Below are 15,367 nucleotides of genomic sequence, written 5' to 3' on the forward strand. Positions count from 1 at the left end.
CTGGTCTTAAAATAACTGTAAAAGGAGAATGATGCTAAAGCAGTTTGTTTGTAAAGCAGAGAGGTTCTGCAGGGATTGAGAGCAGTCTTATGTTGTTTAATGGTGTGTGGTGTTGTTTTGAACCATGCCCCCAGATAAAAGGCTCGGTGATAAAGTCTGCTGCTGACACAAAGAATGGAAAAGTGGACAGAAGAACTGCTGCCTAGCACTGAGAAAACTAATATTTTGTACGTGCAGATGAGTGAGCAAGCTGTATTTACATACATTCACTATCAGTCTCAGTACGCAGGTCTTCAGGATGGTGTTTTTCAGCCCTTGATACCTGAAGGACCATGTAACATCTTTAAAAGAAACCCGTGGTTGACTTACAGACCCACTGACAGTCACCGAGGGACATCAGAATAAGGAATGTGTGTGCGTGTGTCAAAAAGCTCACAAACACTTCTTGATTGACTTTTCACGTGTTGCAAATCACAGTCATCCTGACAGCAATGTTCAACACCATGGCACATCAGACTGAGAGCACCAGTGGCTGTATTGTGAAAACAAGTAACTGAAAATACCTTGAGCAGCACTAGGGAGTCGCCAGCTGCAGCTGATTGTTGCATGTGGCTCTGTGGCAAAATGCATAACAAGAGCCTTGGCTCCAAAAAAACAGAAAGATGTTGGGCTGGAAATGTTGCCTGCACTTTTTACTTGGCTTCTGTGTGTTCTCAGCTCTCCACTTCTGATAGCCACAACTCCAGAAAAGAAGAGTGAAGAGCTATGCTGTGAGTAAGAAATTGAAGCAATCCTCATCACACCGGAGTCAAGGAGCTCAAAGATGTCCACCTTTTCAAATAAAAGATAATGGCTGACTTAATCACATTTGATCAGGGCTGGATCTAGAGAAAGGTCTAGGTACCCAGCAGGGGGTGTAGGCAGACTTCAAGCACCAAAATTTTGATCTTAAAATAAATAAATAAATAATTCTTGTATGTCACTTGCCCAACCCTGGAGGAAATTAAATTGTTTAGGCACTTTGCTGTTAGACTGCAGAGACCTTCAGAACCTGCTATTTTGTCCGTGTAGCCTCCGCTGTGCAGCACAATACCCTAGCCAAAGCTCTTTGCAGCTCTATGTGTGTTCTGTATTAGGCTCCTCTGAATTAAATCATCCCAGGAACAGAACTTGTTTTTGCCTTTCCTCCCTCCCCATGGCATCCCTACCCACTAGTGCTCTTCCCTGGGGATGTGCTTGTGTTGTGGTGCCCAGCCTTGCCCAGGACAAACTGTATGCAGCCCCTCGCTCCATGACTCCCCCAGCTTTCCCCCAGCACGCACACCCCCCAGCCTAAGCAGCTAACCAGGATTTGCGATCCCAGCAAGAGGCAGGAGCATGCCTTGCATTTACTTGGACCTAGCCTTAAGCAGGGAAAAACAAATTTGGCAGAAGAGAGCTTGCAGAGTAAGGCGTCATGAGAACAAAAGTCTAGAGTATGTGACTTGACAGATTCAAGGCAAAAAACAATAATAATTAACAATGTGAGTAATTAAGCAGTGAAAGACCATGTGAAGGTCTGTGGTTGGTTATTCAACACTGAATATTTTACAACAAAACATCTTTTTCTCAAAGAGATGCTCCAGTACAAATGGGAATGAATTAGGTCAGGGGAGTTCTCTGACCTGAGGTAGGTAGATCACACAGATTATCCACATGTTCCCTCTGGCCTTGTGACTAATTCACTTTGGTAAAGCTATTCCTGATGTGAGCGAGATCGGCTTGGACCTGTGCTTGCCCTCAGGAACTTACAAACTAATTATGTTTGTTGTATCAACCCATTAGATACTCATAGGCTTCATACAGACTCGTTAGTTAGACTGAATTATGTCTTTGCTCTTTGAACGTTATCAAAACATTCAGATCTGGCATGTTTCATGGTCTGCCACCATTACTCCTTCTTTGTACGTAGATTTCTGTGGTTATTCCTTGCTAACAAGCCACAGACTTTTAATACATATATGCTGGTTTCGGTTATTTAATATATTGAAACTACAGTGGCTGATGTCATCCTAATGTTTTAAATTTATCATGCTTTTGATGAAACCCTTTATCATTAGATTAAAAAAAAAAAGTTTCAGACCTCATAAATTAACATTGTCTTAAAAAACTTGGCAGCCCACATTCCTACAGAAGATGAATAGTAGCTCGCACATGGAGAGCCTGAAGGCTGCTGGTACCTCCACACCTGCAGTACCTGCAAAGAAGAAAACAGTTCAGTTGGAAGGGACCTTCAAAGGTCATCTAGTCCAATTGCATGGCCACTTCAGGGCTAGCCAAAAGTTGAAGCATATTATTATTAACAAATGCATCTTGAGTGCTGACAGGCATGGGACATCAACCGCTTCACTAGGAAGCTTGTTCCAATGTGTGACCACCCACACAGTAAATAATTTTTTCCTAAGGAAACTTGGTCTGTGGTCTCCCCCAGTGAGCAGGATGTTCAAGTGGAATGTGACGGAGAGGTACAAAAATAATGGCAAATGCACAAAGCACCTGCTTTCAGTGTAAATGAGCTGTTTTGCTTGGAGCTGGCTCTGGACTACTGCAAATTTTCCTAGGGCACAAGTAAGTAGTCAGATTCTTGCTATGAAAACCTCAAGTCTCTAACTCCTTTGGAGTCTGGGGCAGCTGGCTTGTTTCTTCCTTACTGCTTCAAGAACAAACAAACAACCGGGAACTGGAAGATAAATTTGTCTTGGGAGAGTTTTGAGGTGCCACCAGTCTTCCAGCTGCGGTGTTCAATCAGTCCCTGGAGGGGAGCTGAATGTCCACTCGGTGTCTTCTTCATGTCTTCATCCTGGGCAGCTCTGTCTGGAGGAGCCCAACACACCATGTCTGCAGGAACAGCAAGAGCTGTCCCAGAGCCTCTCTATTCATTCACTTTTATCCACCAGTTTGCATTCTTGCTGTGCTGGCTGTGCGTTTAATGTATGAATAATAGCTTTTTTATGACTGTTATTCAGCACCTACGTACTTTTGCTGGAAGGAAGGAGGAGGAGAGCAGGGTGGGGAGGTTTTGGGTTAATGAAACGGTTATTGTTTGCTGACAAGATCACTGAGTGTCTTATGAAGAGGGAATTTGATCTCCTTCCAAATAACTAAACAGGAATTTGCACTGCAGTATATGTGCGAAGCATGTGTACTCCAGACAAAAAAAAAAAAAAAAAAAAAAAAAAGGCATTTACAGCCCCATTGCCTAGAGACTTTCAACATCTGTGAGGAAACATTAGTGATCATGCTATCCACATTCTTTATGATGACTTGATTATTTTACCTCAGGGCCAGTGAAGCAGTGCGTGAACACACCCTCGTGCTAGATCCTCCTCACGTGAACTCGGCCCCATGGCAGCCCCTCTCTGGTGCTTCAGATGTTCCTGAAGTGCCTTCAGCCTGTGAAAATAAGTTTACCACAAAACATGCAAGAACCATGTTCCAGCTGACTGGGTTTTTCACTTGCAGACTTCAGTGAGGTTACCACCGGTGGAGAAGAGCGCGAGAGCACTCCAGGCCTCTCGGCTCTTTGTGGGTTCCTGACAGACTGTTTGGTGTTGAGTCCTGCTTCTGCAGTCACATTTTTGCAGTCACATAACATATATGCCCAAGTTGTTCCCCTACTGGGTCAGCAGCTCTACCAACACCTCCAGAGACCAGAGTTGGAAGCCTGGGGCCTGCTGCTCCCTGGCCTTGTGGACACCCATGGCTGCCCACACCATGCCCACACCATGACTCCAGTGCTGCCACCACTGGCCTGGGCCCATCACACGTTGGGGACATGCACATTGGCCACGTAGACAAGAGCATAAATTGGTGCACGGCATCTTAAGCAGTGTCTGGCTTGCTCGAGCTGAGAAAGAAGCACTGTGGCTGGAAGCACAAGAAGAACTAAGCGACACGGCCCCAGGAAACAGCACACAGCTCCCGTGTGCTTGGGGGCTTCCAAAACAGCTTCCAAAACCCGCCTCACAACAGGGGTAGGGAACAAGTGAGAAGAAAAGCACCATTTACATAATCCTTTGGCAGTGAAATGGGTCAGCTGCTCTTGAGGGAGAAGAGGAATGCAGTTTTTAAGAAATAAACAGCATTGCTGTACTTTATAATAGCTGTGCAGTCCTGCTTCACTCGAGAGCAAAGCAGAAGTTTCTGATGGGCTTGCACGCCTTGCTTTTTGGCCCCGCAGTCTCTCCTCTGACCACAGCTCTGTAAAAAGGAGCATTGTCTTTAAAATAATCTGTAACTCCTTGTCCATAACACAAAGGGAGGCACCCATCTGTTGTTGTGTTTTGTTTTGTTTTGTTTTGTCTTTCCCCCCACTTTCACAAATGTCCTTGTTTATGCTAACTAACAAATCTAATGACCCACCTCTGAGGAGAGTTACGCAACTGCAAACCTTCGGAGATTTCAGTCTAACAGCAAATCTTGCTTAATATCCCCGTGTTCACTTCTTGGTTCAAATTTTCAGCTCTTTTGGCATTACAGCTGCACTGTGCTTTTACATATAAACCTGATTAAACGGCAAAAGAAACACTGAACACAAAAGCTGTGTTCATTCCACCTTGCAAGACTTAGTGAAACGAGCCTGGCTGTATTAAATGTGAGATAAAACTCCCACAGGGAGCATTAGTCTGAGTGATTCATATAAACACTTAGACAAGTCAGTCTTGGTTGAGCTTCACAGTCAGATAAGGTGGGTAATGGGGCGCAACCAGCAGAGTCCCTCTATTTTGGAGAGCACCACTGGCAGAAACGTGACCGTTGCTTATTCTTACTGCGAAGCAGCAGGATGAGTATTGGGTAACAGCAGATAAATAAGGGTTTGGGTAAAACTGCGAGTGTATTTTGTGTGGAACTGCCTCGTGCACTGAAATGTCCCTCCGAGCCCTTGATGTGGGCCATCTGGAAAGGAAAAATCTATCCAACCTCTAGAAATACAGCCAGGTTTATTACCACTTTCTTTTGCAGTTGACTTTTAAGGGAGATAATCTTATCAGAAGGAGGTCTGAAGGAAAGGCGAGTTACAGGTATGTGGCTTTAATATATGTTGATAAAGGCATAGACAAAGTTGCTTTTTTTTCCCCCTCCGGTCTTCCCTATCTATTTTTCAGGAGCTGTTGCTCACATCCAGCCTTCCTGTTAGCTTTTTGCCTCCACGCACCTTCTCTGTACTGGGCCTGATTCTGACTGCAGCACCAGCACCCAGCCATAGGGCAGCGTCAATGAGAAGTACCAATGGTCATGGGCTGGGTGAACCATGCTATAATACTCTTCTCCACCATCTGAAAAAAAAAATGCCGTGTGCTGGATTGAAAACCTGTGCAACATCTTTTACCAGTGACTTCCACAGGGCTTTTCTTCTCTCTATTTGCTCTGGGCCCTGGCCTGCCTGGCTGTTCAGGCAGCTCCCCTGCCACGGCAGCGCTGCCAGCTCCATAAGCAGCTGCGGTGATGCTCCTAGAGTCGTAGCTGAAACTAAGCAAGCCACTGGGAACATAGATCTGGGTAGCCAAGTTTCTGCAGCACTTCCAGATGTGAAGTGGGGGAGTTGTTTTATGCTGTTTTTCAGGCTCTTTTATTCTTTCTGATATATTTTTTAAAAGCACCCTACTGCGAACACTTTGTACTTGCTTTCAGCTGCATCTTCCCAGTGGTGGCCACTTAGCGTTTTTCTAGCTGAGCCTCTCAGGCTGAAGCCCTGTCTGTGTGCTGGGGCAGGCCAGCAGCAAAGTTTTTTTTTCAATTTTTCAACTAAAATTCGACCAAAACTGTCCCACACCCACTCTGTGCCCACTCCGCAGCTCCCATACTGACAGACCGCTCCATGGACCACAGAGGGGCAATGCCAACACTCACTGAACCAGGAGGCAAAATTCCTGTCAGCTTTGGGGAGCTGGAATAAGAACGATGAGATTTTGGCCAACTGCTTTGGCAAGGAGGCGTTTTTGCTAAGTAACTTCCTGTGTGTGGGGGCACTTGGGAGAGGGGGCAGAGGCTGCTGGAGAGCTGCACCAAGGGTTTATTCCTCCAGGGAAGAGGGAGCTTGGACCAAAGCCTAGGTCCCTGTGTCAGCACGATGCACTGGTGCTTCATCCTCTCCCTAACATGCATTTTTTTTCCCTATTTTTTTCCTGCCTGTAGTTTCAAGCTACCTCCTTAATGAATCCTGGAGAATTAAATGTGATTGTGATGGGGGGATAAGCTGTGAGAGGAATTTCAGAAGCCACACATGCATTTTGTCAACCTTTCTTTTCAGGCGGTAAGAAATGGGTCTGCTGATGCCCTGGTGGCTGCTGCTCCTTCTCCTGGTCAGCTTTGGCTCACCTGCACACAGGTTTTCGGTGCGTATCTCTCAGCTAGAGCCTGTACAGCTTCTCTGCAGCATGCTGGTGGGTTGTCATTTCCAGTCATGTAGAGGTAGGTGCACCTCTACAAAAGACTTGGGCCTGCAAGAGCAGAGCAAAGAGCTGCCTGTGGCTAAAGGAAGGTTACCCTTTTGGTCCTAACAACATAGGGTTTTCACAGCATTATGGGCTGGGCAACTCTCCACACGGCTGTACTGACAGTGCCAAGAATTAAAAACAACATCAAAAAAAAATTTAAAAATATGTTTGATTTTATGGCCAGTAAAAAAATACTCCACTCCATTTCCTCAGGGAAAACTGCCTTCTTTGTATTCACTGCAGTTCAAAAAGCAGGGAGAGAGGAAAGAGAAGCTAGTCATAGTCTGAGGCAATCTGTTTTCATGTGATGAGCAAATTACTCTTGGGCCAACTGAAGGAGGTACAGAGCTTGGCAAAGAGAGCTAGGTGAGCTCGAGGCTGTCTGCAGCAGGTTCCCATGTGCTTCCAACCTGGAAATCCTCCTCTGTGTAGGAAAACAAACAGGCTGAGGAAAAGGAGAAGGTAGCTCAGCAACTGTGTTTTAGCATGCTCGGCAGCCTGCTGTCCTGGGCAATTGCATGTTTCTCTTATGCCTAGAACTGGTCCTGCTCTGGTATCACTCAAGCCAGCTTGCTCAGAGCAAAATCAGAAAGTAATTCTTGTGCACGCCATTTCTTGGTTGTCTCGGAGGAGATTTTGCTGTTTTCTTGATGTTACTAATGGAGTAGTATCAGCCGCAGACTAGGTTGTTGCTGAAAATGTTTATCCCAGCCAGCCTGAGCCAGATTCTGGTCTTGGTTACAGTAATGCAGCTCTGAAGTTACTCCACTGATCCCAGTAGGCTCACTGCTTTTTAGCTCTTTTATCTTCCAGTTTTACAAGATGTTTCTGTAACCTCACTGGTTTGGCCTGGCTGCAGTGCAAGAACCAGGTTTTTCCCCTCTTATTTCCCTGAGCAGTTTCATAGCCTGCAAAACTCCCTTTGATTTCATTAAATGGTAATCAAGCTGCATGACTTTTGTCCCAAGTAATTTTCTACATATCTGATGATATTCTGCAATGCACAGATCAGTGGTGAGACCACTGGAAAAAACAAAACAAAAAAAAATCACCCTTTTCCACTGGTTTCGACTCAACAGCCCATGCTGCGAGATTCAGGTATCTTAGGGAGGGGCTACCACTGAATAATCTTGATCCTCAGCAGGGGAGACAGACACTCATTCTCTCACTGCCCCCCTGTTCTTACCAGTGATTGAAGTGTGCTTTTTGGTCTTTCTTTTTTTTTTTTTCTTCTCCATAGGATAAAGATATTTGCCTCCTAGACAACAGTAAATTAAGACAAAGGTTAAAACAGCTTCAAGATTTGCTTTACTTGTATGAACTGCAGCTGAAGGACATTCTGGAGAACACTTACCATAAAACGAAAAGCGGTCTGTTCTCAAGCAACAGGAGCACGCAGCATGAGACGCTTTTACCCACAACCAGTGGAAATTTGATAGTCTATGACCAAGGTACATTTTGCAGTAGCATATGTGGAAACTTCAGCTTGCAGAAATGTTCAGTTCTTCCTTCAGTGCCATATGTATCATATTCTATTTCTGCTGAAAAATTATTTAACCTTTTTTTTTTTTTTTTTTTTTTTTTTAATTTTTAAAGCTGATAGTTTTTAAATGCAGTCAGATACATGGGAAGGAGAAGGGCAGACTGGTGGCCTTGGTACCGTCAGACTTCCCCTGGGGCTGCAGTCAGCTGGCCCAGATTTAGGCAGCCACCACCCAGGTACAACACAGACATCTGCAGCTGGGCTTGTAGCCCAGGACTCCAGTGCAGAGAGGAAAAGGCAGCTCTCAGCTCTTTTCCATCAGACCTGCCTTAGACATCTGCTGCAGGAAAAGAAGGGTCTTGCTCTTGAAGAGCCCGTTTTCCCACAGTGGCTTACAGGGAGCCCAAAGTGCACAGCTCAGCTGCAGGCCCTGAAAGCTGTTGGGAGGAATCCAGCATCCTTGTTCCTCGGCTCTTCCATCACTTCTGCCGTGCAGCAGCACACGTGCGTGCTCTGTTCCTTGCTGTCACTTTGATAATACAGCACGACTGGAGCTGTGGGCTGTGGCCGAGGTTTTGTCCTGGATGAGCATTACATTGAAAGTCTGAAGCCTTGCTAGAGCCAGTCACGGAGCGTAGCCTCTGGTTTTAGAAACTTTAGGCCCCCCAGTCCAGTCCCAAGTACAGCTGAGGTAATCTTCCACATGGAAATTAGCTTTACTGCAAATGATATTAAGGTCTGATATTTGCTCTGGCCCTGCTGGGCTTACTGAGCTTTCCGCAGACTGGCCAAGTGTCCGTGTCCCACACGGCCTCTCGGAGATGTCTCCTCTTGCCTTTGCTTTCCCCCACCTAACGAGCCGATGCCGTTCTGCCCAGACTGCTCTGCGGTGTACAGCAGGAAGAAGACCAAAAACGGCTACTACCGGATCAGGCCCCGAGCAGACAGAGACCCTTTCCTGGTGTACTGTGACATGGCTGACGGCGGTGGCTGGACCGTCATTCAGCGGCGGAGCAACGGCAAAGAGAATTTCAACAGGTGGGTGCCTCGAGGTCGCATCAGCAGTGAGGCCTCCAACTCCCACACTCGGCCCTACCGGTGGCAAAACCCAAGGTTCAAGAAGCAGGATATGCAAGGCAAGACTTTAATTATGGTAACTGTTTGCATTAGGGCAAAGTGCGGGTACGTATTGGTAGAAGGGGGCTGTTTTCAGGATGGATTTATAATGCCTTTTGCATGGCTGGCCTGCATTTGTGTGTGCATATTTGTACAGAACAGAATAGTTCAGTTGGAAGGGACCTACAGATATCACTGAGTCCAACTTCCTGACTGCCTTGGGGCTAACCAAAATTAAAGTGTGTTATAAAGGACATTATCCAAATGCCTCTTGAATGGTGACACCCACGGGGCATCAACCACCTCACCAGGAAGCCTGTTGCACTGTCTGACCACCCTCATGCTACAGATTTTTTTCCTGATATCCAGGCTATTTTGTCATGATAGGAGACAACTGTCTGCCAAAGCCTCCGAATTGGCAGATATCTGCTGCCAGCACATAGGCTGAGGCCCACTGAATCTTTTATCAGTTCTCATATCAGGAATCATGTTCAGCATGATGTAAAATGTATTTCCATATTCAGATCCTTCACAAAGATGCAAAGCTATGGGTCCAAATCAACCTTTCTTTATGCAAAAGCCCAATTATTTATATATTTATACATATTTCCTCCTGGAAGTCTCCAGGAGGTGAGGTGCTCAGCTGACACTATAGAGAAGAAATGTCCCCCTGCAGATTAATTCCCTGTTGCAGCACACACACTTGTAGGGCGTGCCCACCATCTCTTAAACAGAGTGCAATTCACTTCCAAAGTACCTCAACTGGCTCTAAGATCTCTACCAGAGAGTGGTAGCTCTCTAGCTGTGGTAGTTCGGCTCTCATCAAAGGTGAATTTATGCCAGTGAAAATTGCCCCGAAGAGTAGCATTGACTGGTAAGTAGGTCAGGCAGAATTAAAATCCCTACTAACAACCTGAGAGAGGGAATAAACACAGGGTTACAAAAACTGGAAATATCAATATGCAGGACATGTAGGCTTATATCAGAGATAGCACATAAATAACAGAGATTTTAAGATAATGAAATGCTGAGGAGAAAGGAACAACCTGAGATTTCTCTTAGAACTATGAAGCCAGAAAATTGTGATAAAAAGTAAGTATGCATCTTAAGTTGGCACATACAAACAGTGATTCTGCAAAGAAGCAGAGGTGAGAGTGGTCAATGAATTAAAAATAGATTTAAGTGGAACTGGAACACAAAGCAGACCCAGATATTTTTCATTCAGCTTCATCTGGAAGCTTTTGTTTGCAGGTTCTGTTCATTTTCTGGTTCTTCACTACATCGCTTTATGTGTCTAAGACTGTGGTATACTTTAGACTGCAACATTAATTTCCAGCCAGGAGTGAAGGTGAATTACGACCTTCCCAAGAACAATATCAGATGCTTTGCTGAAGACAAATATGACAGCTACTGCTTTCCTCTTCCATCTAACTTACTAGGGTTAGCAGGAGAGGGAATAAAGTGTGTCGTACATACTTCTGAGGCAGAGTGACAAATCTCAGCTCAGCTTGTGCTGAATGAGACACTTTTCTAAAAGGACCTAAAAATGCAGCAGAAGATTTACTTGTTACCACAGTTAAATGTCACAAACTGACATTTAATCCTGGCAATCCAGGAGGTTCCTGGAATGCATTGATGACAACTTCCTTCCCCCTTGCCCTCTTCAGGGATCTGCTTTGTTGAGTACCATGGGACAAAGCCCTGGAGGGAAGAGGGGCCCACGAAAGCTGGTTAATATTCAAGGGTCATGTCCTTCAAATTCAGGAGCGATGCATCCCAACAAAGAGGAAGTCAGGCAGGAACACCAGGAGACCTGCATGGATGAAGAAGGAGCTCCTGGCCAAACTTAAACAGAAAAAGGAGGCCTACAATGGAAGGCCTAGAATGGAAGCAAGGACAGATAGCCTGGGAGGGGTACAGAAAAAGTGTCCAAACAGCCAGGGATCAGGTTAGGGAAGCCAAAGATCATTTAGAATTAATTTGGTCAGGGACAATAAGAAAGGGTTCTGTAGGTGAATCGGTGATAAAAAGAAGACTAGGAAAATCGTGGGCCCTCTCTGGAAGGAGAAAGGAGACCTGGTCACCCAGGATATGGAGAAGGTTGAGGTACTTAATGACTGTTTTGCCTCAGTCTTCCCTGACAAGCTCCAGCCACGTGTCCCAGGCCCAAGAAGGCCAAGACAGGGACTGGAAGAATGATGAACGCCCCAGTGTAGGAGAAGATGAGGTTCAAGACCATCTGAGGAACCTGAAGGTGCAGAAGTCCATGGGACCTTATGAGATACCTCTGTGGGTCCTTAAGGAATTGGCAGATGAAGTGGCTAAGCCACTAACCATCCTATTTGAGAAGTCGTGGCAGTCTGGGGAAGGTCCTGCTGACTGGAAGAGGGAAAACACAACCCCCATTTTTAAAAAGGGAAAAAAGGAGGACCCGGGGAACTACAGGGCAGTCAGTCTCACCTCTGTGCCTGGCAAGATCATGGAGCTGATCCTCCTGGAAACTCTGCTAAGGCACATGGAAAATAAGGAGGTGATTGGTGACAGCTCACATGGCTTCAATAAAGGGTAGATTGTGCCTGACAGATCTGGTGGCCTTTTGTGATGGGGTTGCAACATTGGTGGTTAGGGGAAGAGCAACTGAGATGGCTCCAGTCATCTACCTGGACATGTGCAAAGCGTTTAACTCTACCCCCCATGATATCCTTGTCTCTAAATTGGAGAGTGGCAAGGGCATTGGAATTAAATGATCTTTAAGGCCCTTTCCAACCCAAACCCTTCTGTGACTCTGTGACACTTGCTGTTACCCGTGCATGCTGAAACTGATGTTTGTGTCTTCTTCAGGAAGTGGGACGATTACAAACTGGGATTTGGAAAATTCCAAGGCAAGAATGATGAATACTGGCTGGGCAACGACCACATCTATGACCTGCTCACTAGAGGTGCAAGTATTTTCCTTACACAGTTTTCCTTCCGATTTGCATGCGATAGTTGATCTAAAAGGGCACTGCTCTGTGTTTAGGAGAGAGCTCATTAAAGATTGACCTGGTGGACTGGCATGGGGAAAGACGTTATGCAGTCTATGAAAATTTCCAGCTCAACAATGAGCAGGTAAGAAATGGGGAGAGTGGCGATTTGCTTGTTTTATCTCTGAGGGTGGGGCACCTGAATCTGCACAGCGCCGGGCAGCTCCCTGCCACGGGGTGCGGGGAGATCCCATGTCTCCCAGATCTGCTAGTTGTGGAGCTAAGTATTCCTACCAGAACAGGGCCATTTAGCTAAAATTCAGACGGCTTCCAGGCCTTGGAGGAGCAAAATTCCTACAGGAGTTGCCCTAGTTGAACCACGGCCAGTTTGTGAGAGCATCTACTTGGCACATTTTCCTGCAACAGGTGCTGTCAACGAGGCAGGGAAAGCCTTCCAGGTTGTTGTGCAGTGTACCCAGTGAGTATTAAGACAATAAAACCTGAATCTCTCAGAAGCAGCAGTAGTAATTGGTAGCCACTTCTGGAAGTTCAAATCCAGTGGTGATCTACGCGTGTACCATTAAAGCACGGAGCTAGAAGTCAGCTGTGATTTCAACAAGCATGTCTCTGACAGGGGATACCATGGGGAGAGGAAATCTCAAAAATGAAAGCTGATATAAAGACGTGTTTCACATACTGTTGCAGGACAACTACAGGCTATGGTTTGGCACCTATTCCGGGAACGCCGGCGACGCTCTGTCTGGGGGGAGCAATTTTGTTGACCAGTGGTCAGCCTCGCACAAAGGGATGCAGTTCACCACGTCTGACAAGGATCACGATCGATTCCTGGCAGGCAACTGCGCGTTGGAGAACAAGGGTGGCTGGTGGTTTAACAGGTAGGGAGGATGGCTGAGCCCTTGGGAAGAGGCGTAGGGTGTGGGTGGCTGCACAGCCCAGACACCTTACACGCCTTACAGCACTCGGAGGTTGCTGCGAGCACCTCACCTCACATGGCAAAGTCTGCCACGTTGAGGCCAGCAGGAAAGCAATCTGCTGCTTTCATTGTGAAGCCAAGCAGGTAAGTTGCATTTATTTTAAGAAAATGGGCCGGAATAAAAGTGAAGGAAACTTTTGGCCCCGAAGGAAAAAAGCCTAGTTGAAAATTCTTTGGAAGTGCTTTGGATTATATTCCAAAAAGTTGCACCAGGGGAGTTTTAGGTTAGATGTTAGGAAGAACTTCTTTACCAAAAGGGTTGTGAGGCACTGGAACAGGCTGCCCAGGGAAGTGGTGGAGTCACCATCCCTGGAGGTCTTTAAAAGACGTTTAGATGTAAAGCTGAGTGATATGGTTTAGTGGAGGACTGGTTAGTGTTAGGTCAGAGGTTGGACTCGATGATCTTGAGGTCTCTTCCAACCTAGAAAATTCTGTGATTCTGTGAAAGAAAAAAAGTCATAGCCACTGGAAGATGAAGCGTGCACAAATGAATTTGTTGTGGAACATGTCTAGGGGATGAGATACCCCTTACTGTTCCTGAGGGTATATTTTCCATACATCATCAGATAGGGTTGTGGGTTCACCAGCCCCGTGTAAACACCCCGGTATCAGGAGTTTTTCCTCTGCTTTAGGGCAGGATGAGCCTCTTCTGTCCTGAGCACAAAAAGTGAAAATGAGTGGACCTATAAAAATGTACATTGATAGTGAGATTCAACTTGATTAAAAGACATCTGCATTTTTAAGTGTTAATATTTAGCTGCCTATACTTGAGTTGACGGCTACCAAATGGCATCACGCACCTCTCTTCAGGTATCTGAATCACATCCCTGGTCGGTGCACTCAACGTAGCCAACAGGTTGAATCATCTGACCAGAGTAGGTGTCTATGTTAGGATGACCTACATGGTCCTCTGGGCTCCATGGATTGTATTAAACAGTTCTCCATAGGCTGTAGTAGGCCTATAGGCTATAGTAGGACCATAACCAGTTCAGTATGGATATATCTAGGTGTCTGGATCTGTCCATGAATCCCACCCCTAGTATTTCTCAATGTATGTTGTGTGAAAATTGCACCTTGCTGTCATGAAGCACCATCTCTCCACGCTAAACAAAACCTCTTTTTTGCCTCCTCCGTGTTGTCACAAGGTGCCACGCCGTGAACCTCAACGGGCGGTACTACAAAACAGGGAGGTACAACGGCTCCCACGACAACGGCATCACCTGGTCGACGTGGCACGGGCCGTGGTACTCGCTCAGATACGTGGCCATGAAAATCCGTGCCCCGTTCTTTGTTGACAGCGAGAGCGGAGACGGCGAGAACAGCCAGGGCGGCTGAGATCTGCTGCTTTGGGAAGTAACGAGTCGTGTGCGTTAATAGCCAGCCCTCTGCTGCTGCCAATTGCCAGAACTGCACTGTGGTAACTGTAGCTGCATCTGCTTCTACTAGCTGAGGCAAAAGTCGCAAGTTTTTGAGCACAGCCAGCCAACAGCCTAATGGAAAATACATGGATCTCAGTCCTGAAATAACCGTGGCTTTCTTTTTTTTAGCAGTTTTGGGACTTTGTTGTAGAGTGTTTATGAAAAGCTTGGACCCTGAATGCTCAAGTGTGTTCTTTTAGCTACCTGTACCCTTCAAGGGCTAAATCTTTCTCATCTTGATTGTAACAACCATCCACGCTACTTCCAAGTAAGGCTGCTTCCAGGGCTGCTTTGGAACAAGCCCCCACAACGTGGACAATGTCCACACGGCATTTCATTGCCTCTGCAGATCCATTTATACAGCACACTGCAACATGCTAATGCAATCAAAGACAGTGCTGCCAACCAAATTTAAGTCCCAGATTTAAATTAGGCAGATTTGACTAAATTTAAGATGAGCACAGATATTCTTAGGAGTTCAAAAAAGGCAGTCATGATTCATTTGTACGTTCTCGTGTCATTTACCAGACTCCTTTGATTTAGTAAAGAAGAAGCAAAGTGGAAAGTGATTGAAACACAAGGCATGCTTCTTTCGCTGTCTCTTCTGAGTGAAACTAAAGAGCAACATAAATAACTGAAAGAAACAGAATACTGAAAAATTATTTTCCACTAGTTAATAACTGCAGTTAAAAATGAACAGTAATATCAGCTTGATGCAAACAATGTAACTACCATGTTGTAGGACAGGTCTGTTTTTTTCTGAATTACAGCAAGTTTTCAACTGATAGTTCCTTTCCATTTAATTGCTTTTAGAAAAATATACGCTGTAATTTGTATTATATAGCTGTAATTGTGAAATAAAAGCATCTGAGTAAGACCTAGTGCCTTCTATCTGTTCTTAAACAGTAGGAAGTTGA

The 15,367-nt window shown here is 45.7% G+C and overlaps 1 protein-coding gene across 1 annotated transcript; it reads left to right on the forward strand.

The window, feature by feature from the left end:
• The first annotated feature begins 4,865 nt into the window (after window positions 1-4,865).
• Window positions 4,866-15,321, forward strand: LOC309885783 (fibrinogen-like protein 1). The gene is made up of 8 exons (XM_082776071.1): window positions 4,866-5,060; window positions 6,290-6,374; window positions 7,717-7,927; window positions 8,838-8,997; window positions 11,917-12,014; window positions 12,095-12,183; window positions 12,744-12,934; window positions 14,178-15,321. Exons 2-8 carry the CDS (start codon window positions 6,300-6,302, stop codon window positions 14,365-14,367), a joined length of 1,014 nt encoding a protein of 337 aa, XP_082632197.1. The 5' UTR covers window positions 4,866-5,060; window positions 6,290-6,299; the 3' UTR covers window positions 14,368-15,321.
• Window positions 15,322-15,367: the final 46 nt, after the last annotated feature.

Source organism: Aythya marila (genome assembly GCF_965140915.1).
Source record: "Aythya marila genome assembly, chromosome: 1".
Classification (NCBI taxonomy): Eukaryota; Metazoa; Chordata; class Aves; order Anseriformes; family Anatidae; genus Aythya; species Aythya marila.